Source organism: Erinaceus europaeus, chromosome 3 (assembly GCF_950295315.1).
Source record: "Erinaceus europaeus chromosome 3, mEriEur2.1, whole genome shotgun sequence".
Classification (NCBI taxonomy): domain Eukaryota; kingdom Metazoa; phylum Chordata; class Mammalia; order Eulipotyphla; family Erinaceidae; genus Erinaceus; species Erinaceus europaeus.
This window is the reverse complement of record NC_080164.1, coordinates 117,688,235-117,710,230: the sequence shown is the minus strand read 5'-3', so window position 1 is coordinate 117,710,230 and position 21,996 is coordinate 117,688,235. Positions and strand designations below refer to the sequence as shown.

The 21,996-nt window shown below is 40.5% G+C and overlaps 1 protein-coding gene across 2 annotated transcripts in view; it reads right to left on the bottom strand.

Moving 5' to 3' along the window:
• Positions 1-227: 227 nt before the first annotated feature.
• SPP1 (secreted phosphoprotein 1) overlaps positions 228-21,996 on the bottom strand; it is a 37,451-nt gene continuing 15,682 nt past the window's right edge. For both annotated transcript variants that reach the window (XM_060187785.1, XM_016191814.2), the window contains 6 exons: positions 8,681-8,801; positions 7,553-7,620; positions 7,412-7,450; positions 4,143-4,175; positions 1,935-2,255; positions 228-903 (listed from right to left, as the gene is read on the bottom strand). In XM_060187785.1, the coding sequence (XP_060043768.1) occupies positions 658-903; positions 1,935-2,255; positions 4,143-4,175; positions 7,412-7,450; positions 7,553-7,620; positions 8,681-8,801 (828 nt within the window). In that variant the 3' untranslated portion in view covers positions 228-657. The remainder of the gene's footprint in view (positions 904-1,934; positions 2,256-4,142; positions 4,176-7,411; positions 7,451-7,552; positions 7,621-8,680; positions 8,802-21,996) is intronic.

Genomic DNA, 21,996 nt, shown 5'->3' with positions numbered 1-21,996 from the left:
TTATTTTAAATTCATTTTTTAAAAATAAAGACAGGGAGAGAGAGAGTAGAAGAGACTAATGCTTCCTTCAGTGTGGGTGGGTGCTAGGCTCAATCCTGGGTCACACACAGGGCAAAGCAGCACACTATCCAAGTGAGCTATTTCATCAGCCCCAGTGTGCTTTATTTTTAACCTGCTGAACAACTGTGGGGAACCAAGCGAGAAAAACAACTGGCACCACTGAACTCTCATTACATCCAAGACATAAGATTTATTCACAGAAACAAAACAATCACAACATAACAAACGGCAACTTTAAAACACAGGCTTATAGGGACATACATTTTATCTTCTCTCTTAAAAGCACAGAACATATTCTGTGTGCTTCTACAAAGATAATTTTATTGACGTCTCTAAATAGCGATTCCTAACAAGAATCGCACACACTGACACACAGTTAGTTTTCATTTTATTATCTGGAAGGATAATACCCAACACTGAGGCTCTTAGTTTACAAGGTGTGGAATGAAGCTGCGTATGAATGAACAGAAATACCTACTTCTAGATCCACACGCATACAGATTTATGAATTAATCTGGTGAAGGAGTATTCATATTCTCTCCCACCCTGCAGCAATGGATTTTTGAAAGCAGAGTGAGAAACTGTTCTCTTCTCTCTTCAGTTGACCTCAGATGAAGCACTGTCTAGTTCATGAGAGACACGGAATTTCAGCTGTCTGTCTTCCTGACTCTGAGGCTCCACGGGGAGGCTGTTTTCCAGGCTGTGGGATTCGTGGCTCACTCCGGATTTTCCCGGGGATGGATCGCTGTCCCAGGTAGCAGACACCTGCAGGTGCTTGGCAACCTTGTGGGGGTCACCCCCCTCCCTGCTCTCCATGTATGAAGTCAGGTCTTCCTCTGTCTCCTTGGGGTACAAACACAAGGTGGATTAAGTCAACAGCCTGGCACAAAACTCTGATATCTAACTTCTGGTCAATGTATACGGAAAGAGACTAAATATGACAAGTTAAAATGGTAATATTAGCACATTGCTTTGTGTTTTAGCAGGCTCTTCTTCCTATCTTTTACTTGAAAGGTATACACTGACCGTGGATGTGGTGAAACCTATGAGGCAGGTCTCCTTGCCATTGTTTTACATAAAAAGAAAACAAATTTAATGTTAATAAAATGAGGGGGCTGGGTGGTGGCACAATTGGCTGAGCACACATGTTACCATGCTCCAGGACCTAGGTTCAATCCCCCTACTTGAAGTTTGAACGGAAAAGCTTCAAGAGCCATGAAGCAGTGCTGCCAGTATTTCTCTCCCTCTCAATTTCTGTCTCAATAATAAAAAAGAATAAAAAATATAAATACATAAAATGAAAATTAAGATAGCCAGAAACCTTTCATTATAGAATAATTGTCATCTGCAACAGGTCTACACTTCTTTGTATGTGTTTAATTTCAAAATTTGCTCTTGAAGTCTTTTTTCAAAGTTTTGAACTTTTTAGTAGTATTTTATTATTGGACAGAAACAGAGAAATTGAGAGGAAGGGGGAGATAGAGAGGGAGAGAGACACCTGTAGCCCTGCTTCACCACTCGTGAAGCTTTCCCTCTGCAGGTGGGGACCACCAGGTCCTCGTGCACTGTAGTGTCTGTACTCAACCAGATCTGCCACCGCCTGGCCCTGACTTTTTTTTTTTTAATCTAAAAAATTAATACGAGATTTGGGTAGTGTGCTGCTTTGCCACATGAGCAAACCAGGTTCAAGTTGGGGGGCCTCCTTTGCATAAAGAAGCCTGGGTGGAGTGGTCACTGCCCCCACCTCTCTCCTTATGCTTCTTTGTAGTTTGAAAATAGGGGGGATAATAAATAATAAACAAACAAACAAACAAATAAAACACATGCACCTGCGTTGGCAGTCACTCTGCGCCACCTGGCGGTCAGGGGCTTACCTGCACGTCCAAGCGATGCAGCTTTTTGGCCTTTGACCTCAGTCCATAGGCCACGCTGTCCCCGCGGCCATCATAGTCTCCCGTGGGGAAAGCTGGGGTGAAGACTATGGTGGCAGGGTTGTCCGTGGGGAACTCGGTGGTCGTCTCATCAGACTCATCGGAGTGGTGAGACTCGTCTGAGCTGTCGGTGTCCTCAGCTTCATCGTCGTCGTCATCTTCGTCCGAGTTGTGGGAGTCCAGGGCGTCCTGCAGGGAGTCGCCATCTCTGTCGTCTGCGTCATCCGTGTGTTCTGGGCTCTCATTGGACGAGCTGGGGGCGGTCTGCAGACCAGCACGCGGGCACATCAGCCTCGGGCTAGGGGTTTCTAGGATCTTTCTAGCACGTGTGCCATTTGCTATTTCTTAATACATATCTTAATTTTATTTTAATGAGAGAGATATAGAGAGAAAGATACATACAGAGAGACCAGCTCTGGCTTATGACAATGGTGCTGGCGATTGAACCTGGGATCTCAAGAGCCTCAGGCATGAAAATCTTGCAGAATAATTATGCTGTTTTTCCCTTTGCAAGCAAAGTCTTTGCGTTCTCAACAGTGCAATCAGTGGATTTTTAGAAGTCCAAATGGGACTCTTCCATATATATATATATATATATACATATATATATGTATATATATATATATATATATGATATATTCTCATATATATTAAGTTTATTTATTATTGATAGGACAGAGAGAAATTGAGAGGGGAGAAGGAGAGAAAGAAAGACATCTGAAGCACTGCTTCACCATTTGTGAAGTGTCCCTTCCATAGGTGGGGACCAACAAGGACTTGAACTCAGGTCTTTGCTCATGGTAATGTGTGCGCTCAACCAGATGACCCCCCCCCCAGACTCCTCACACCTCTATGTCCTTTTTTAACACGAGATTCACACTCCCAGGTACTATCCTGCTTTCCCACAGAAATCATCAGGCTATCTCCAAGCCAAGCATGTGACTCTGACATTCTTATCAGTAGTGTTGTTTTTAATTTGTTCATATATACCAATATTCCATGTACTAAGCTTCATGAGGAGAGCAAGGAGTCCATTTTTATTTTATTTTTTGATAGAGACAGGGAGGCAGATATAGAAACAGAGATAGAGATAGTACCAAATCTCCCTTCCACGTGATGGGAGCCAAGCTTGAACCTGGGTCTTGTACATGACAAAGCAGTGCAGTACCCAGGTGAGCTATTTGGCAGTCTAGGAATCTTTATATATTAATGCATGCATGCAGCAAAGCCAAAGGCTATTTCTTTATCAACCTGGAGAATACAAAGGCGACTGTTTTATGTGTGTGTATAAACTGTAGTTCAACTCTGTCAATTGATCAGTTAATGTCCACTTGGCTTCTGGTAAGCTAATATACTGAGCCATTTGTGTAGTTTTTCTTATTAGAGATTCTTGGCATGTTTAGATAGAATCATAAGGAAAACAAAATTTCATTCATCATTTTGCTTACCCAAAATTCTAATAAGACCCAGTAAAAAGCATACTTATCAAAGAAACTATTATGTTAGGAACAAGAAGTGTTTCCAGAAGTGAAATCATGCCTTTGGCAGGAATTAATGACCCATCAGATGTTAGCTGAGGCATCTACAAACAACTTTAAACAAATTTCAAAGAAGTTTAGTATTTCAAATAAGAGACAGTGGTAGACATTTCCTACCACAGTAAACTTATCTGAAGGAACTTAACATTGCTGATCCTATTGATTGATTGATTTTTTTTTTCCTTCTGAGCATGTTTTCTTTTCTTTTTGCAGTACTAGGGCTTTGTGCATGGGTACTCTCACTGCTGTTAGGCAGGTTTATTTTTTTTCCCTTCTTTTTATTTCAGATAGACAGATAGTAACAGATAGAGGGAAAAAAGAAAACAAGACACCACAGCACTCCTCCACCATCTATGGAACTTCTTTCTGTGTCATGGTGCCCCTCTGTGACACCTGGGTTTGAACCTTGGCCTTCAAATATGGTAAGGTGAGTACTCGGTTAGGTGAGCTGTTTCCCAGCTCTACTCAAATTTCCAAAAGACCATCTACTAGAAAATTCCCAGTGGAATCTTATTAGATTTAAAACTAGACAGGGCCATTAGGGGAAAGAAATAACAACTTTTATTTGTTTCTCAAAGGCCTAACTGGCCTCTGCTTCAAAGTGAGAACTCACCTCTTGGCTGAAGTCTTCAGTGGACACAGCATTCTGAAGAAGAAAAGACATATGCCAGTGTTATCTTATGCTATTAAGTTCTTGATCAAAGATTGGCCTTTTCCACTGAAAGCAGGCTCTGTGAATCAGCCTTGGTGGTTGATGGTTCAGTCAGGAAGAGGCCAACATGACTCACAGGAAATGTCCGTCTAACCAATGATTGGCCTGTTTGCTTGTTATTATTTGCTGCCATTTGTCAGAAATTTTAACTTGAAAAAATTAAGTCCACTGAAAAATACCTGCTGTGCTCAGAGAACCTACTTCTGAGACAGGTCTGCTTGTATCCATGCAGTCATAGGCTCTGGGTATCTATTATAAAGCTACCCAACATATCATATATTCTATATTATTAAAAAAAAAAAACCACCAGGTTATCTCTTACTGATAATTAGGAGACACTCAGCCACAACAAAGTCAAGTAGCAGTCAGTGGCAGGGCTAGGGTTCAAGTCCAGACCAATCGATCAGAACACTATTTTTTCTGTTCTGTGTTTGCTGACCAGAAGGGTGACGAATGCCTCTTCTCTGATAAAGCACAGCCAAAGCAGGGGCACCCATTGCTACTGAAGCTCTTCATTGTTTTCTCTCTGTGTATATCAGGGAGAAATTCCAGTGCTGGACCCTCTTCTAGCTACATACACTGTGGCTATTAAATTTTAAATAACTGAAAATTAAATAAAACAGAAGTTTGATTGCACTAATCATCCCTTGAGTGTTCACTAGCTGCTTGTGTCTGGTTGTGTGCAGAATTTTAACCTCCCAGGCACAATGTTCTACTGCTCCAAGGTGCCACAGGCATGAATGGAACGGTCTGTCCGTTTGTCAAGTGACTTCTCTGGAAAAATGACAATATGCTAGTGCAGAGGACTGGAAAGCGCTTGAATCAGCATCACCTGACAGACTGCAGTGTCAGGGCCTGTCACTTTATTCCTTTGCCATTGGGAACTGGACAGTTCCTTCTGCAGCTACCAAAGAAGGAGAGTAGAAGGGGAAAATACTCAGCAGTAGTATCTGGATCACCTTAGGGCTGCCTGGAGCTAGAGCAACTTCCTATTGGGATCTCTGAAAGTTTCTGCAGCAAAACAAGATACCTCAACAATATTCTCTCCATATACATATACATACACATACACATACACATACACATACACATACATATATATATGTAGCTTTATATGACATATAAAGACATGTCAGCTACTGGTCTAGATAAACCCAGTTTCCTTTAAAAAAAAGAAATACGTTTATTTATTTTTGTTTTTTATTGCCACCTGGGTTGTCACTGGGGCTTGGTGCCAGCACTGCTGAATCCACCACTCCTGGCGGCCATTTTTTTCTCCCTATTTTACTGGCTAGGACAGTAAGAAATTGAGAGGGCAGGAGGGGACAGAGAGGGAAAGAGAAAGATAGACACCTCAGATCTGTTGATAAAGCATCCCCCCATAGATAGGGAGCAAGGGCTTGAAACTGAGGCCTTGTGCATGGCAATGAATGTGCTTAATCCGGTGCACCACTGCCCAGCCCACAATCCTCTTTTTTTTTTTTCTCCCAATTCTGTTTTTTAAAATATTTTTTAAATTATCTTTATTGGATAGAGATAGCCAGAAATTGAGAGGGAAAGAGGTGATAAAGAGGGAGACAGAGAGACACCTGCAACACTGCTTCACCACTCGTGAAGCTTTCCCCTTGCAGGTGTGGACTGGGGGTCTTGAACCCGGGTCCTTGTGCACTGTAATGTGTGCACTCAGCCAGGTGCGCCAATTCTATTTTTTAAAAATGAAAATATTCATGCTTGGGCTGTCAAAAATAGTTCACCAGAACACCTACTTTGCCATGTGCTAGACCCAAGTCAGAGCCCTACCCCACTGCACTGGAAGAAGCTTTGGTGCTGTGGTCTTTCCCTCTCTCTGTCACTCTCTTCCTATCTGACAATGACCTGAAGCAATGAAACACCAGCAGTAACACAAGAATGTCATGATTGTATATAATATATATGTGTGCAAATAAGCATTAATGTGCTAATGAATGAAAATTCAAAATATATTTATATAAATATGTGACCCTAAGCATTGTATACACATGTATATATCTCTGATGATACATGTAATACAGATTAAGGGACCATGCATAGTTTACATTTATAACTGAAAATGTAATATGAAATAATACTTAGCTAAATCAACTAGACTAACACGTAGCCAGTAGTCATAACTCTCATAGGTAACCCCCATGTTCTCTTATACACTTTCCCAGTTGCTGTAAGTTTCTAGAGTCCTAGAAGGCTGAGCTCTTCACTTCTCTCTAAGCGCCACCTACTTGGCTACCATAGCTTCATGTACTGTATTAATTCTACAAAACTGCCAGTTCCTCTCTGAAGAGTGTGAACCTTTATTTTCTTTGGAAATGTTCTAAGTTTTCTAGCTTAATTTACGTGATTCAGATCAATAGTAAAGCACATTGCCTTACACATGCCCACTTGTGCATACAAACACAAGCAGCGTACTGTGCCTCTTACTGTCTACGTGAATCTAACTGCACGAAACCCAGGCAACTCTGTGTGGGGTGTTTATCCCATTCATCTGGGCTTGAACTCTATGTGCCCTTTTGTCCAAGCCCCTCAGACAATGCCCCTTTGTAGTTCAGCTGGCACAGTTTCACCTATTGTCAGGTACATCTCTAGGGCTGGTCAAATGATGGCCAGAGAGAGCTGGAGTTGGTCTTATGTTTAGCTAGAAGAAAATATGATCTGAAGTCAGCTGACCAATACAATGACTCCAACCAGCATAAACAGGCTTTCTTTCTCATAAGGAGCTTCTAACAAACATCTCAGGAGATAGTGTAAGTCCCCATATGTGAGCTGAATTTTAAACTCAGCTGCCCCGCAAGTAAAGAAAGGAAAAGATAAGAGTTTTCTACCTCTAGAACAAACAAGAGCTAGACTCCTGAAACAAAAAGTATCAACTTTGTGGAATTCATTTAGCATCATGAATGGTAGTGGCCCACATTATTTTGTGATAGAAACAAGTCTGATTTGATTTTACGAGCCTCAGTGAAAAACAATAACTGTGCTCAGTATTGGGCTAGATTCCTAATAGCACCACAGTAAATTTATAAGTGAGTAAGCAGAATTTACTCTGAAAATGACTGCTACTGAGTTCAATCTATTCAGGCTGCACCTCATAGTCCCTATTTCAATCATTTCACTTTCTGATAAGCCTCAAAGACACTTACATGGGTTTCCTCGGAGCTGCCAGAGTCAGTCTGCTTCACCTTCAAAACAGAAAGGATGAGGAAGGATTACAATGTGAAGGTCTTGCCAGCACATGATTCATTCAGTGGGATGGGTTTTGCTGAAGATTCAGCTCTACTCACCGGAAAAGCAGAGACGATGCCCAGGAGGCAAAGGCAAATCACTACAGTCCTCATGGTTGTTGTTGGTCCTGCAAAATAATTTGTACAGAGTCTTTGGTCTCTTCACAGGCTGACACATTGCTAGATCTCCATGTTATTACATTGCACTCGTGATCACAGATGAGATCTGCTTCCTTCAGAATATCTTTACTTCTGAGAGAAATCTTTTTCCTTGGGTTATTATGGTCTGTTGAGTCACTATTTGTAGCACTCACTTCTACACTCCATGTCTTACTTAGTCAAGGGAGAGAGGAATTTTACGAGTCTCTATTTATTCAATTTTAAGGTTTAGAGACTCAGAGGCTACACCATGGTTGCCTGCTATCTCTAATTATCCTGACTAATCAGCAGTAGCTTAATTATTCAGATATTGTATGAAAAGTAAGCTATTGTGGGAACAGTTCAGAGAAGACAGATGCAAGAGAGAAAATAAAACTATGAAAGACATTTGCTTTCTCCATTTTTCCAGTATGCATTTTTAATGTCACTTTCAGCGTGAATTATTAAAGAGGTACTACTTAGGTGAAATGAAGCCACCTCCACCATTAATTATTTAAGCGAGGCATTCTAGACATTTGAAACCCTTAAAAAAAGTCAATAGTTTTTCTGCATAATGAAAAAAACCCTACAGGGTATCATACAAGTATTTTGATGAAAATTATAGCAGCTAAATAGAGAAGTGAGATGTTCTGAGAGCTAATTTTTTTCCTTCAAATATAGAATGAATGTCATAGCTTCTTACATTAACATTAGTGTCCATTCTCTTCTAAGTACCTGAGCTAGCCATTGAAAATGAGGCAGAAAGGGCCATCAGTCTAAAGGTTCAAAGCACAGACTTTTACTTGGCTTGGAAGAAGTTGTTCCTGCTCTTTTGAGATCTCTGAAAGTATCTCTGACTCTGTTTCCAAAGAGCCAGTCGTGGTCCTCTTGCCTCCAGGATGCCCCCAGTCAAGTATCTGGTGTGCTTAATCGGAAGGTCAGTCTGATTAGCACAGCCTGAAGGTGAAAATCTTTCCCTTACAACTTGACCTTCCAGAGGGAAGAAAGCTGCAGCCCAGGCAGCATGGGAACAACCATGGGCAGGCTTACCTTGCTTTTTGCAGAGGGAGAGGAATCCAGTCCGAGACGATGCTGTTCTTGTCTGCCTCCTCTGCTGGCTGGCTGCAGGCAGGCAGCACTGGCCAGAATTTAAATGCTGCTCCAGAGGTTTCTACCAACACCAGGAGGCGGGGAGATGTGTCATGAGGGATTTTTTTTTTCTTGCCACCACCCAACCCACTTGCTCCCACACTTCCCCCTCTGGTTTTGTGGTTAAAAAAGAAACACCCAAACTACTCTCCCATTAAAACATCACTTAGGTACGATGTCATCAACTTGCTTTTGTCATTTATAGCTTGTGATCCAGTATCCTGCCTGGAAGGGCAACTCTGGGTTAGAGGGGGGGGGGGGGAGGGAGGAAGAGAAAGAGAGAGAGAGAGAGAGAGAGAAGAAATATCTAATTCCAACAGAGACTGTAGTTTAAGAATGAAAAGAAAAATTGATATCAATCTGCCCTAAATGAAATTGAAAAGTAAGGGGCAACCAACTTTGCCTCCCAATTAATTCTATGGGTTTAACTGCTATTATTTTCCAGAAGCGCTGGTTCTTTCTCCTAGCTGTTCAGTGGCTATAAAAATAGATGAGAGGGTGGCTGGGGAGATGGAGCATTGAATAAAGCATTGTGCTCTCAAGCTTGGGGTACTGACTCTGAAGATGCCAGAATGATGTTCTGGTCTCTCACTCCTCCTATCTCTAAACCATTTATTAATTGATAATTAAAATTAGGGAAGTTATTCTTTCCAAATACCACAGAAGTTAAGCAGCCCTCATGGGCCCCAAGTTGCTGCTTGAGAGTATGGCTTCAGGAGCTGGTGTATGGTCTTGTACCCCACACTGCCACCAAGAATTTGTGTGATCATAGCTTGTCACTTAGCCTGTCACATACCTGCCCCTTCCTCTGTCAAACAAATGCACTTTTACTGGTGGTGAGTAAGGTCTTTGAGAAGTTAGACTGACTAGAATGTGTAATATTGGGGCCAGGCATGGCACAACTGACTGGGTACACACATTACAGTTCTTGAGTATCTAGGTTCGAGCCCTCAGTCCCCACCCACAGGAGAGAAGCTTCACGAGTAGTGAAGCAATAATGCAGGTGTCTCCTTGTCTTTCTCCCTCTCTATTTCTCCCATCCCTCTCAATTTCTCTGTTTCTATCCAAAATAAATACTTGATTAAAAAATGAATGTAAAATAGACACATGACAAACATATATGAATATTTCAAACAGTTTTTGTGTGTTGAATACTAAATATGCTTCTAGAAGGAAAGGCAACCCTTAGGCCCCTCTCTACACCAACACTGGTCACTTCTATCAGGAATGTCATCAGAAGCTCTTTTGTGGACCTTCCTAGGACCTTGCCCTCACCATAAAGCAGCTATGAAAGGGAATGTCCCAGTCTCTGAATGGAGGCTGGAGTATCCTTGCCTGCCACTAGAGGAAGACTGGTCTTGAAATGAGTACAGTCTGCAATGTTCCCAGCTGTGACCATGAGCTATGCGCTCAGACCAGTAGGGACTCACAGGCTACATAGGCTCTGGTGCTAAATTATATATATATATATGCCCTGGATCAAGTGGGTAGAGATAAGCAGTTAATTTTTTTTAAAGATTTTATTTATTTATGAGAAAGGAGGAGAGAGAAAGAACCAGATATCACTCTGGCACATGTGCTGCTGGGGATCGAACTCGGGACCTCATGCTTGAGAGTCCAAAGCTTTACCACTGCACCACCTCCCAGACCACATAAACAGTTAATTCTATCCACAGAATATTTTCAAGAATGGGAGCTACTTCCTGCCCTAATGCAACTTTCTAGCCCTTTTCTCTACTCTGACACCATTTTCTCAGACAATGTTTTTATCCAACTTTATGCTAGTTATCAAACTCAAGCCCCTAGAAACATGCTTAGAATGGACTTCCTAGCTTTCTTCCACCCTAAGATCCTTAATCTCATCTGCTCTGTTCCAACCTTTTGGTTCATTAACCATTTTGTCTTGATTATGTCCTGCCACTTTCCAGACACCAAGTTGCAGATGCTACCATGACCCTATCCTGACTTCCCTGGTTAGATGACCTCACTAATATATCCTGGAACCTCACCTCTCCAGAGCTCTGCCCCACTAGGAAAAGATAGAAACAAACTAGGGGTATGGATTGACATGCCAAGGCTCAAGTTCGGTGGAGAAGCAATTACAGAAACCAGAACTGTGACCTTCTGTACCCCAAAAAACAATTTTCAGGTTCAATCCCCTGTACCACCATAAGCTAGAAAGGATAAGTCCTCTGGTAAAAACAAACAAACAAATTTAACCCATACTCCCAGTGGGATAGAAGTGAATGGCAGCTATCATGATAAGATAAGAGGATAAGAGGGCTCTGAACTCCAGCTCCATCAGGTCCCAGAGAGAGAAAGGATGAAAAAGGGAGAGGTATTTGGAAGTAATGATAGGGTTATGTGTGGCTTGGAGAGGAAGAGAGGACTGGACCTGGGTGAAAAAGAGGACAAATATGTACAAATGTAGACAGATAGTTGAGAGAACTGCAGTGGACTACAATGAAGGGATCAGGGCGTCAGAGTTCTGGTGGTGGAAATGGTGTGGAATTATACCCCTGTTGACATGTAATTTTGTAAATAAATATTAAATCACTAATAAAAAAAAAAAGGAAAGGCAGTCCTGATTCCTAACGAGCATGGAAAGGAAATCTTTCACCTGTGTGTGCACACTTCTGAAAGAACTTGTTAATTATGAGTCTTTTTTTTTTCTTGTAGGATATATGACTTGCTTGCTTAATAGCAGTATTTAAAAACATTTAACACTAAATACTTTTACTGGGAATTTAAAAGGTATCTGGGTGACAGGAAACTACAGGTAAGATTTGAATATTGGAACAGAAATTAAGAGTGGCCAAGTTTTGGGCCGATTTTAACTTCAGAGTAAGGCGTGGATGTTCCATCAGTGGAATGAGGAGGGTAGTGTTTCTTCTCCTTGCAACTCCATTGTAAGGGACATATGTGAGTGAGATTAAAGATTAATGTCACTACTTAGTATTCATTCTCTCTAAGGTGTCAGCTCCTTTTACCAGAGTGCTTTTAACATCAACAGGGATTAAAATATTTCTTGTAACACTGATAGTCTGACTATTTCACTGGTCTCACAGACATTTGGCAGGTGTATATGGGGTAGTGTCTCTTTTAATCTGGGTGCTTCCAAAGGAGTTAATATTATTGACCTGTGGGTTCTAACCACACTATTTAATAATCAGAATGGCAGCTATCATGATAAACTATACAGCACACAAGTTATAAAGTTGCAACACAGTTTTCTTATTTCTCCTTTTAATTTATTTTGCCTTTTAAATGCACTACCCACATAATTTCATCATGCTGCCAACTTAGTGGAGGGAAGTTCACAAATTCTAAAAACAACAAAATATCCACAGGATTTACTGTAGTTTACTCTGTGCCCACGGGGATGATTTAATATGAAGTCCCAGAGTGACTAGAATAGATCTTGCTGGAGCCCAGCCATCTTGGGAAGGACCAGAGGACCCACCAGAGAGCTCTTCTGGTCCTAGCTACAATGAGCCACAAGATGGCAGCCTTTCTGAAAAGGCTTCCAGTCTGCCTCTATACATTTTTTTAATCTGACAGGACAACATATTTGTGTACTTAATGCAGAAATAAAAAGCATCTACCTTGGAACACACACCTGTGTATGGAATGATGTTTTGGAACACCAGGTGAAGAAGTGTTTCTCAGCAATGACCCACACACAGGCAGTAACAAAGACTGCAAGATGCCAGGAACAGCTAATTCCAGGTGACTGCTATTGTCTCCCAGTTTCACACACTCATTCAAAAGGCTACTGACCCCGAGGTCACTCAGTCAAAACAGCCTTGTGAATTCATGGTTGAAGAACATGCCTGAGATACTTCAGAGATGAGGCAATTCAGTGGTTTGTAATGGAGGCAGTTCCGTGAAATTTGAAGTGAATAATGATCGTGCCCTCAGGCTTTGGACAAGACTCTTGACTTTTTCATATAACCTGGCACACAAGATTCAAATAGGGTCAGAATAAATATACTAGGTCAGCTGAGTCGGGAAACTTTAAGCTCTAGATATCCTATTTTTGCTCATTTTTTCAAAAAAAAAAAAAAAGAAAGATTTATTAATTGAGTGGGAGAGAAAGAGGTAGGGAGAGAGAGAGGAAGGTGATCAAAACAGAGGCTGAAGTCCTCTTCTGTTGTATTGGGTAGCTGAGACTCCAGAGCCTCAGGCAAGGACTGTGCTCTACCACTGTGCTGTCTCAGAAGTCACACTACAACCAGTCCTGACCAGGAGACTTATTTATTTACTTATTTATTTGTTTGTTTACTTTCCCTTTTGTTGCCCTTGTTTCTTATTGTTGTTGTAGTTATTATTGTTGTTGTTATTGATGTCATCATTGTTAGATAGGACAGAGAGAAATGGAGAGAGACCTGCAGACCTGCTTCACCACCTGTGAAGCGACTTCCCTGCAGGTGGGGAGCTGGGGGCTTGAACCGGGATCTTGAACTGGGATCCTTACGCCGGTGGACCGGCATAAGGATCTCGGTTTGAGCCCCCAGCTCCCCACCTGCTGGGGAGTCTTTTCACAGGCGGTGAAGCAGGTCTGCAGGTGTCTATCTTTCTCTCCCCCTCTCTGTCTTCCCCTCCTCTCTCCGTTTCTCTCTGTCCTGTCTAACAACGACAACAATAATAACTACTACAACAATAAAAAGACAACAAGGGCAACAACAGGGAAAATAAATAAATAAAACAATTTTTTAATGTCAAGGTGATAAAAATTCCTTGCAATTTTTGTACATAGAAAGAAAAAGTTATTATACTGGAATTCAGAGAATGGTCTGTGATACAAAAACAATGGCACTTTAAGAGGATGTGGAAAAATACATAAAGAAGCAGTTCTACTTGAATCCCATGAAAATTCTCGTCGCGTGGGAAAAATCTAAGTGTACAGATACTGTAGTCTTACGGGGCTCTGTCATACCGACTTCTAGTTTATTGGAGTGCTTAACATTGCATTCGACTTGGTAAAGTAGAATGATTCAAACCCTTCAGCTATGTAAATAGTAACTTTTCGTTTGAGTCATGTTTCAGATACAGATCGGGTCTCGTGTGGAATATAAAGAAATCGAGTAAGGAGGCAGCAACAGTGGGAAAGCAGGGCTTAGACTTTGGCACAGCATAGAGGTCACCAAAAAGAATAGGGCAGGGTACATCAGGCTGAAGGGGAACTAACAGACTTTGGTAGAGAGACAGTGACACTTTGGTGAGGGGAGAAGTGTGATAACACATTTTGAAGAAGTGAGATATAGTACTTACTAAACATGTGCTAACTAAAGTTACAAATAAGACCACTGTAAAATTAGAAAATGTCATCTATTTATACCTGCTAATACAGTCTTCAACAATCTTGTAGTATTTTTTTTTTTTTTTTAGTAAATATTATCACTAACTCTGAGGGCATCTAATACTATTGAAATGGTGGATTCTTTCTTTTTGATTCATTTTATTGTTTTTGAGGCAACCTTGGTTTATATAAGACTATAAGTATAATACAAGTACAAATTCACATCTGTTTAAAATATGTAAAAATATTAGTATCCACTACGAGGATACTAATATTCATCTACTGAACTCCAGAGGGCCTCCTCCACGCTGCCCAAAGGCTGTAATGGGCAAGGGCATTCTTTACTTTCCTTTTAGATAAGTTCCTCTAGTATTTCTTTTCTATAATTTTTATAGATATGGATATATATGGAGATATATAGATAGATAGACAGACAGACAGACAGACAGATAAGGGCATTGCTCAGTTCTGGTTTATGGTGAGCATGGGAGGATTGAACCTGGGACTTTAGAAACTCAGGCTTGAAGTCTTTTTGTGTCACCATCATGCTATTTCCCTCACCGTCTCTAGTATTTCACCAAGAATCACTTTAGTGGTAGTGAATTCTTTTAGCTTGCATGTTTGAAAAGCCTACACCATTCTTTCAAATAAAAGCGATAACCTAGTTAGTAGAGTACTCTTGAGTAGAAGTGTTTTTCATTCAAAACTTAGAGTATATTGTGTCAGTCTTTGGTCTTTAAAGTTCATGTTGAGAAATCAGACGATAATCTTATGGGGTTTCCTTTGTAGGTGGTTCTTGGCTTTTCTCTTGCATCTTAAAAAAAATTTTTTTTTTAATTCTCATTGTTCATTGTCCTTTTAGTTATTAGGTGCCTTCCTGAGATTGGGTCCTATTTATTTATTTATTTGTTTATTTATTTATTTATTGGCATTTTTAGAGCCTCTTGGATCTGGGAATTTATCACTTTCTTCATCTAGGGGGCGATTCTAGGCTAATATGACTTTATTTTTTTATTTTTATTTTTTTTATTTTTTATTTAAGAAAGGATTAATTAACAAAACCATAGGGTAGGAGGGGTACAACTCCACACAATTCCTACCGCCCAATCTCCATATCCCACCCCCTTCCCCGATAGCTTTCTCATTCTCTATCCCTCTGGGAGCATGGACCCAGGGTCATTGAGGGTTGCAGAAGGTAGAAGGTCTGGCTTCTGTAATTGCTTCCTCGCTGAACATGGGCGTTGACTGGTCGGTCCATACTCCCAGTCTGCCTCTCTCTTTCCCTAGTAGGATGGGTCTCTGGGGAAGCTGAGCTCCAGGACACATTGGTGGTGTCTTCAATCCAGGGAAGTCTGGCCGGCATCCTGATGACACCTGGAACCTGGTGACTGAAAAGAGAGTTAACATACAAAGCCAAACAAATTGTTGTGCAATCATGGACCCAAAGCTTGGAAAAGTGGAGAGGTAGTATTAGGGAGGTACTCACTGCAAACTCTAGTATACTTCTGCTTTCTTACTTTGGTGCCATACTCCAAACTCAGTCAATTTCTGCTTTGCGTTTCTACTTCTTTTTTTTTTTTTTTTTTTACATGCATAACATTCCCCAGATTCCCATTTAGCAATACAACCCCCACTATTTAATTCATCATTTTTCATGGACCTGTATTCTCCCCACCCACCCACCCACCCCAGAGTCTTTTGCTTTGGTGTAATACTCCAATTCCATTTCAGGTTCGACTTGTGTTTTTTTTTTTCTAATCTTGTTTTTCAACTTCGGCCTGAGAGTGAGATCATCCCATATTCATCCTTCTGTTTCTGACTTATTTCACTCAACATGATTTTTTCAAGGTCCATCCAAGATCGGCTGAAAACGGTGAAGTCACCATTTTTTACAGCTGAGTAGTATTCCATTGTGTATATATACCACAACTTGGTCAGCCACTCATCTGTTGTTGGACACCTGGGTTGCTTCCAGGTTTTGGCTATTACAAATTGTGCTGCCAAGAACATATGTGTACACAGATCTTTTTGGATCGATGTGTTGGGTTCCTTAGGATATATCCCCAGGAGGGGAATTGCAGGGTCATAGGGTAGGTCCATTTCTAGCCTTCTGAGAGTTCTCCAGACTGTTCTCCACAGAGGTTGGACCAATTGACATTCCCACCAGCAGTGCAGGAGGGTTCCTTTGACCCCACATCCTCTCCAGCATTTGCTGCTGTTACCTTTTCTGATGTGTGACATTCTCACAGGAGTGAAGTGATATCTCATTGTTGTCTTGATTTGCATTTCTCTGACAATCAGAGACTTGGAGCATTTTTTCATGTGTTTCTCGGCCTTTTGGATCTCTTCTGTGGTGAATATTCTGTCCAATTCCTCCCCCCATTTTTGGATGGGGTTATTTGTTGTCTTGTTGTTGAGTCTGGTAAGCTCCTTATATATGTTGGTTATTAAACTCTTATCTGATGTATGGCATGTAAAGATCTTCTCCCATTCTGTGAGGGGTCTCTTGATTTGGGTAGTGGTTTCTTTTGCTGTGAAGAAGCTTTTTAATTTGATGTAGTCCCATAGGTTTATACTTGCCTTAGTCTTCCTTGTAATTGGATTCGTTTCATTGAAAATGTCTTTAAAATTTATGCGGAAAAAAGTTCGTCCAATATTTTCCTCTAAGTATCTGATAGTTTCTGGTCTAACATCCAAGTCCTTGATCCACTTGGAATTTACTTTTGTATTTGGTGAAATACAGTGATTCAGCTTCATTCTTCTGCATGTTTCAACCCATTGTTTCCAACACCATTTGTTGAAGAGACTCTGCTTTCCCCATGTAATAGTCTGGGCCCCTTTGTCAAAGATTAGATGTCCATAGGTGTGGGGCCTCATTTATGGGCTCTCAATTCTATTCCACTGGTCAGTGTGTCTGTTCATGTTCCAGTACCAAGCAGTTTTGATGACAATGGCCCTATAATACAGTTTGAGATCTGGCAGTGTGATGCCTCCGGTTCTGTTCTTTTTTCTCAAGATTGTTTTGGCAATTCTAGGTCTTTTCTGGTTCCAGATAAACATTTGTAGCATTTGTTCTATTCTCCTAAAAAATGTGCTTGGTATCTTGATGGGGATAGCATTAAATTGTAGATGGCTCTGGGTAATATATTCATTTTGATGATGTTAATTCTTCCAACCCATGAGCATGGAATGTCTTTCCACTTCTTTGTGTCTTTTTCAATTTCTTTGAGTAGTGACTCATAATTTTCAGTATACAAGTCTTTCACTTCTTTGGTTAGGTTTATTCCTAGATATTTTATTGTTTTTGTTGCTATAGAAAAAGGAACTGATTTCTGGATTTCAATTTCTTCTAACTTAGTGTTTGCATAGAGGAATGCCACTGACTTTTGAATGTTAATTTTATAGCCTGACACATTACTATATTGCCTGATGATTTCCAAAAGCTTCTTGCTAGATTCCTTAGGTTTTTCCATGTATACTATTATGTCATCTGCAAATAAGGAGAGTTTGACTTCTTCTCTTCCAATCTGTATTCCTTTAATTCCTTGCTCCTGCCTGATTGCTATGGCAAGAACTTCCAACACTATGTTGAATAGTAATGGTGATAGTGGGCAGCCCTGTCTAGTACCTGATCTGAGGGGAAATGCTTCCAGTTTTTCAGCATTGAGTATGATGTTGGCTGTAGGTTTGCTATATATAGACTCCACTATCTTCAGGAATTTTCCATCTATTCCTATTTTTTGTAGTGTTTTGATCATAAAGGGATGTTGTATTTTGTCAAAGGCTTTCTCTGCATCTATTGATATGACCATGTGGTTTTTGGTCTTGCTTTTGTTGATGTGGTGGATCACATTGATTGATTTACGTATATTAAACCAACCTTGCATGCCTGGGATAAACCCCACTTGGTCATGATGAACAATCTTTTTGATATACTGCTGTATCCGGTTGGCTAGAATTTTGTTCAATATTTTCGCATCTATGTTCATCAGAGATATTGGTCTGTAGTTTTCTTTTTTGGTTGTGTCCCTGTCTGCTTTTGGTATCAGGGTGATGTTGGCTTTATAGAAGCTGGCAGGGAGTATTCCAGTGTCTTCAATCTTCTGGAAGACTTTTAAAAGTAGAGATATTAGTTCTTCTTTGAAAGTTTTGTAGAATTCATTTGTAAAACCATCTGGTCCAGGACTTTTATTTTTGGGAAGATTTTTGATAACTGTTTCAATTTCATTAGCTGTGATGGGCCTGTTCATGTTGTCCACTTCCTCTTTACTTAGTTTTGGAAGTTGGTAGGTATCTAGGAAATCATTCATTTCTTCCAGGTTCTCTAACTTGGTGGCATATAGTTGTTCATAGAAGCCTCGCATGATATGTTGAATTTCTGCAGTGTCTGTTGTGATATCTCCTCTTTCATTTACTATCCGATTTATTTGGGTCTTCTCCCTTTTTTGTTTTGTGAGTCTGGCTAAAGGTTTGTCGATTTTGTTTACTCTTTCGAAGAACCAACATTTACTTTCATTGATCTTTTGTATGGTTTTCCTATTCTCAATGTTATTTATTTCTGCCCTAACTTTAGTAATTTCTGTCCTTCTGGTTGCTTTAGGGTTCCTTTGTTGTTCTTCTTCTAGGTCTTTAAGATGTGCAATCAGGCTGTTTATTTGTGCCTTTTCTTGTTTCCTAATGTGTGCTTGTATAGCTATGAACTTCCCTCTTAGGACTGCTTTAGCTGTGTCCCAAATATTTTGATAGCTTGTGTCTTCATTTTCATTGAACTCTCGAAACATTTTGATTTCTTCCTTGATTTCCTCTTTGACCCAGAAGTTGTTAAGAAGTGTACTGTTGAGCTTCCACATTTTGGCACTGTTACTAATATTTTGTTGATTGTTAAGTGTTAGTTTAATTCCACTGTGGTCTGAGAAGATGCTTGGGATGATTTCAGTGCTCTTGAATAGGCTGATGCTGTCTTTGTGGCCTAACATATGGTCTATCCTTGAGAATGATCCATGTGGATTTGAGTAAAATGTGTATTCCAGTTTCTTGGGATGAATGACTCTGAAAATGTCCAATAGTTCTAGTTTATCTATCTCTTCATTTAGCTCCCTTATGTCTTTACTGATTTTCTTTCTGGATGATCTGTCAAGTTGAGAGAGTGGGGTGTTGAAGTCCCCTACTATGATTGTGTTACTGTTAATATATTGCTGTAGCTCTTTCAGTAGAAGTTTGATGTATTTAGATGGCTTCTCATTGGGTGCATAGATATTAATAATTGTTAAGTCCTCTTGATTGACTGATCCTCTGAGCATTAAGTAGTGTCCATTCCTATCTTTTTTAATCTTATCTATTTTAAAGTCTATCATGTCAGATATGAGAATAGCTGTTCCTGCCCTTTTTTGTGGGCCATTGGCTTGTATGATAGTTTTCCATCCTTTCACTTTAAGTCTGTGTTTGTCTTGTTGCGTTAGGTGAGTTTCCTGTAGACAACATATTGTTGGGTTGTGTTTTCTGATCCATCTTCCTACTCTGTGTCTTTTAATAGGTGAATTCAGGCCATTCACATTTATTGATATCAAAGATTGAAGATATTTTAACGCCATTCTTGTAGAGTTTTAGAGTGTTTTGATATATGTTCTATTTGTGGTGGTCTGGTTGTTTATAGGAAACCTTTCAGAACTTCTTTCAAGGCAGGCTTGGTGATGGTTGCTTCCTTCAACTGTTGCTTGTCTGAGAAGGTTTTGATGCTTCCATCTAGTCTGAATGACAATCTAGCAGGATATAGTATTCTTGGCTGAAAGCCTTTCTCATTGAGCACTCGATAGATATCTTGCCATTCTCTTCTGGCCTGTAGTGTTTGTATGGAGAAGTCTGCTGCTAATCTTATGGGTTTTCCTTTGTAGGTGACTCTTTGTTTTTCTCTTGCAGCCTTGAGGATCCTTTCTTTATCCTTATTCCTTTCCAATCTAAGTATGACATGTCTTGGTGTCTTTAGGTCTGGGTTAATTCTGTTTGGGACCCTCTGGGCTTCTTGAATCTTTATGTCTTTGGTGTTGTCTAGACTAGAGAAATTTTCAGCTATTATGGCCTGGAGAACGCTTTCTTCCTCCCCTTCTCTTTCTTCCTCTGGTAAGCCAATAATGCGTATATTGTTTCTTTTGAAGTCATCCCATAGGACTCTGTTGTTGTTTTCAGCATCTCTTAATCTCTTTTTGAGATCTCTTACTTCTTCTTTAGTTGTCTCTAATTCATCCTCAATCTTGCTAATTCTGTCTTCAGCCTCATTGATTCTATTCTCTCTGCCCTCTACTGCTTTCTGGAGTTCATCTATTTTGTTGCCCTGCTCTGATACTGTTTTAGCTTGTTCAGCTAGTTGCCTTCTTAGCTCAGCAATTTCAGCTTTCAGCTCTCTAATAACCATGAGATAATTAGAATTTTCTTCCATATTCTCATTTGTTGTTCCTGCAGTTCTGATTACAATTTTTTCAAATTCTTTACTCACTCCTGTTATTATTTCCTTAGCTAATGTTTGGATGTTGAACTCGTTATTTTGTGCTTCGCCCTCTGGAGGACTTTTAGCTGGACTCCTGTCCTGGTTCGAGTCTCCATTATTTTTTCTTGTTGTTTTAACCATTTTATATAAGTTAACAGTTTTTTCAATCCCTGAGTTGGAGTTCAGTGGTGTAAAAGCCTTTTTTTTCCCCCCTGTAGACTATGGTAGCCTGAGGGCTTTTAAACTATCAATAGGCTTCTTGGCTTAATCAATGACTCCTGACCAAGAGATAAAGCAGGGTGTGGCAGAGATAATCCAGTGGTTATGCAAAGAGACTTTCACAGCCCTTCAGCTATGCCACCGAGGTATAGGTCTTCTCCTGAGTTTCCCGGTTAGATCTCTGTGCCCTGGTGTCCCTCCCTGTTGCTGCTCCAGATTCTGAGGGTAGTAGCAATGGAGACTCAGAGTTGTACTTGGTGAGTCTCTGGGGAGTCCTTTCCTCCCTTCAGCTGTCCCCTTGTTGGTGGAGCAGATTGGAGGTGGTGTCTCCACTGACCGACTGTCGAACTGTTAGCAGTCACTTAATCTCTCCTTAGGCCCCTCTCTCCTCTCTGTCACCAGCCACGCGTGTTTGTACTCACGGGTCATTTACTGGGTTTCTGTGGTCATTCTAGTCCTGTCTTGTTTCGGTCCGGGTGGTCTCCTTTGGTATTCCTAGTTGATCCGGGAGAGGAGAGGAGAGGAGAGAAAGCGATCTGCTGCTCGTAGCTCCGCCTCCGGAACTCCGCATCGCTAATATGACTTTAAATGGGAATCCTGTTTCTTTCTTTTCTCTCTTCCCCCTTTGGCACGCCTATGATGTGAACGTTAGTCCTCTTGATGCTGTCCCACAACTCCCATATATTATCTTCATTTGTTTTAGTTTTTCCAGGGTTTTATTCTGGTTCCTTCTACTCCAAGATTGGGGATCATTGAATTCATCTGATCCTGTCAAGGCAACTGCAGGCGGGGTTTAAAATTCAATAAATCTAGGAGCTTTTTTTTATAGCAACATTAAGTACTAATTTTTAAGTTGATAATGTTCCTGACCTGCCAATGGTGTTATAAATACAAATGGGACTTGGCAGAAAAATGATCCCTTCTCCCCCCCCATCGCTGATTTACCCTCTTCTCCAGCTTACAACATTGATCCTTGGCTTCTTTCAGCTGATGCATCCCTTTGATACATATATTACTAGCTACCTCATTATTTTTTTTAAAAAAATGTTTATTTATTTTCCCTTTTGTTGCCCTTGTTGTCTTTTTATTGTTGTTGTAGTTATTATTGTTGTTGTTGTTGTGATAGGACAAAGAGAAATGGAGAGAGGAAGGGGAAGACAGAGAGGGGGAGAGAAAGACCCCTGCAGACCTGCTTCACCACCTGTGAAGCGACTC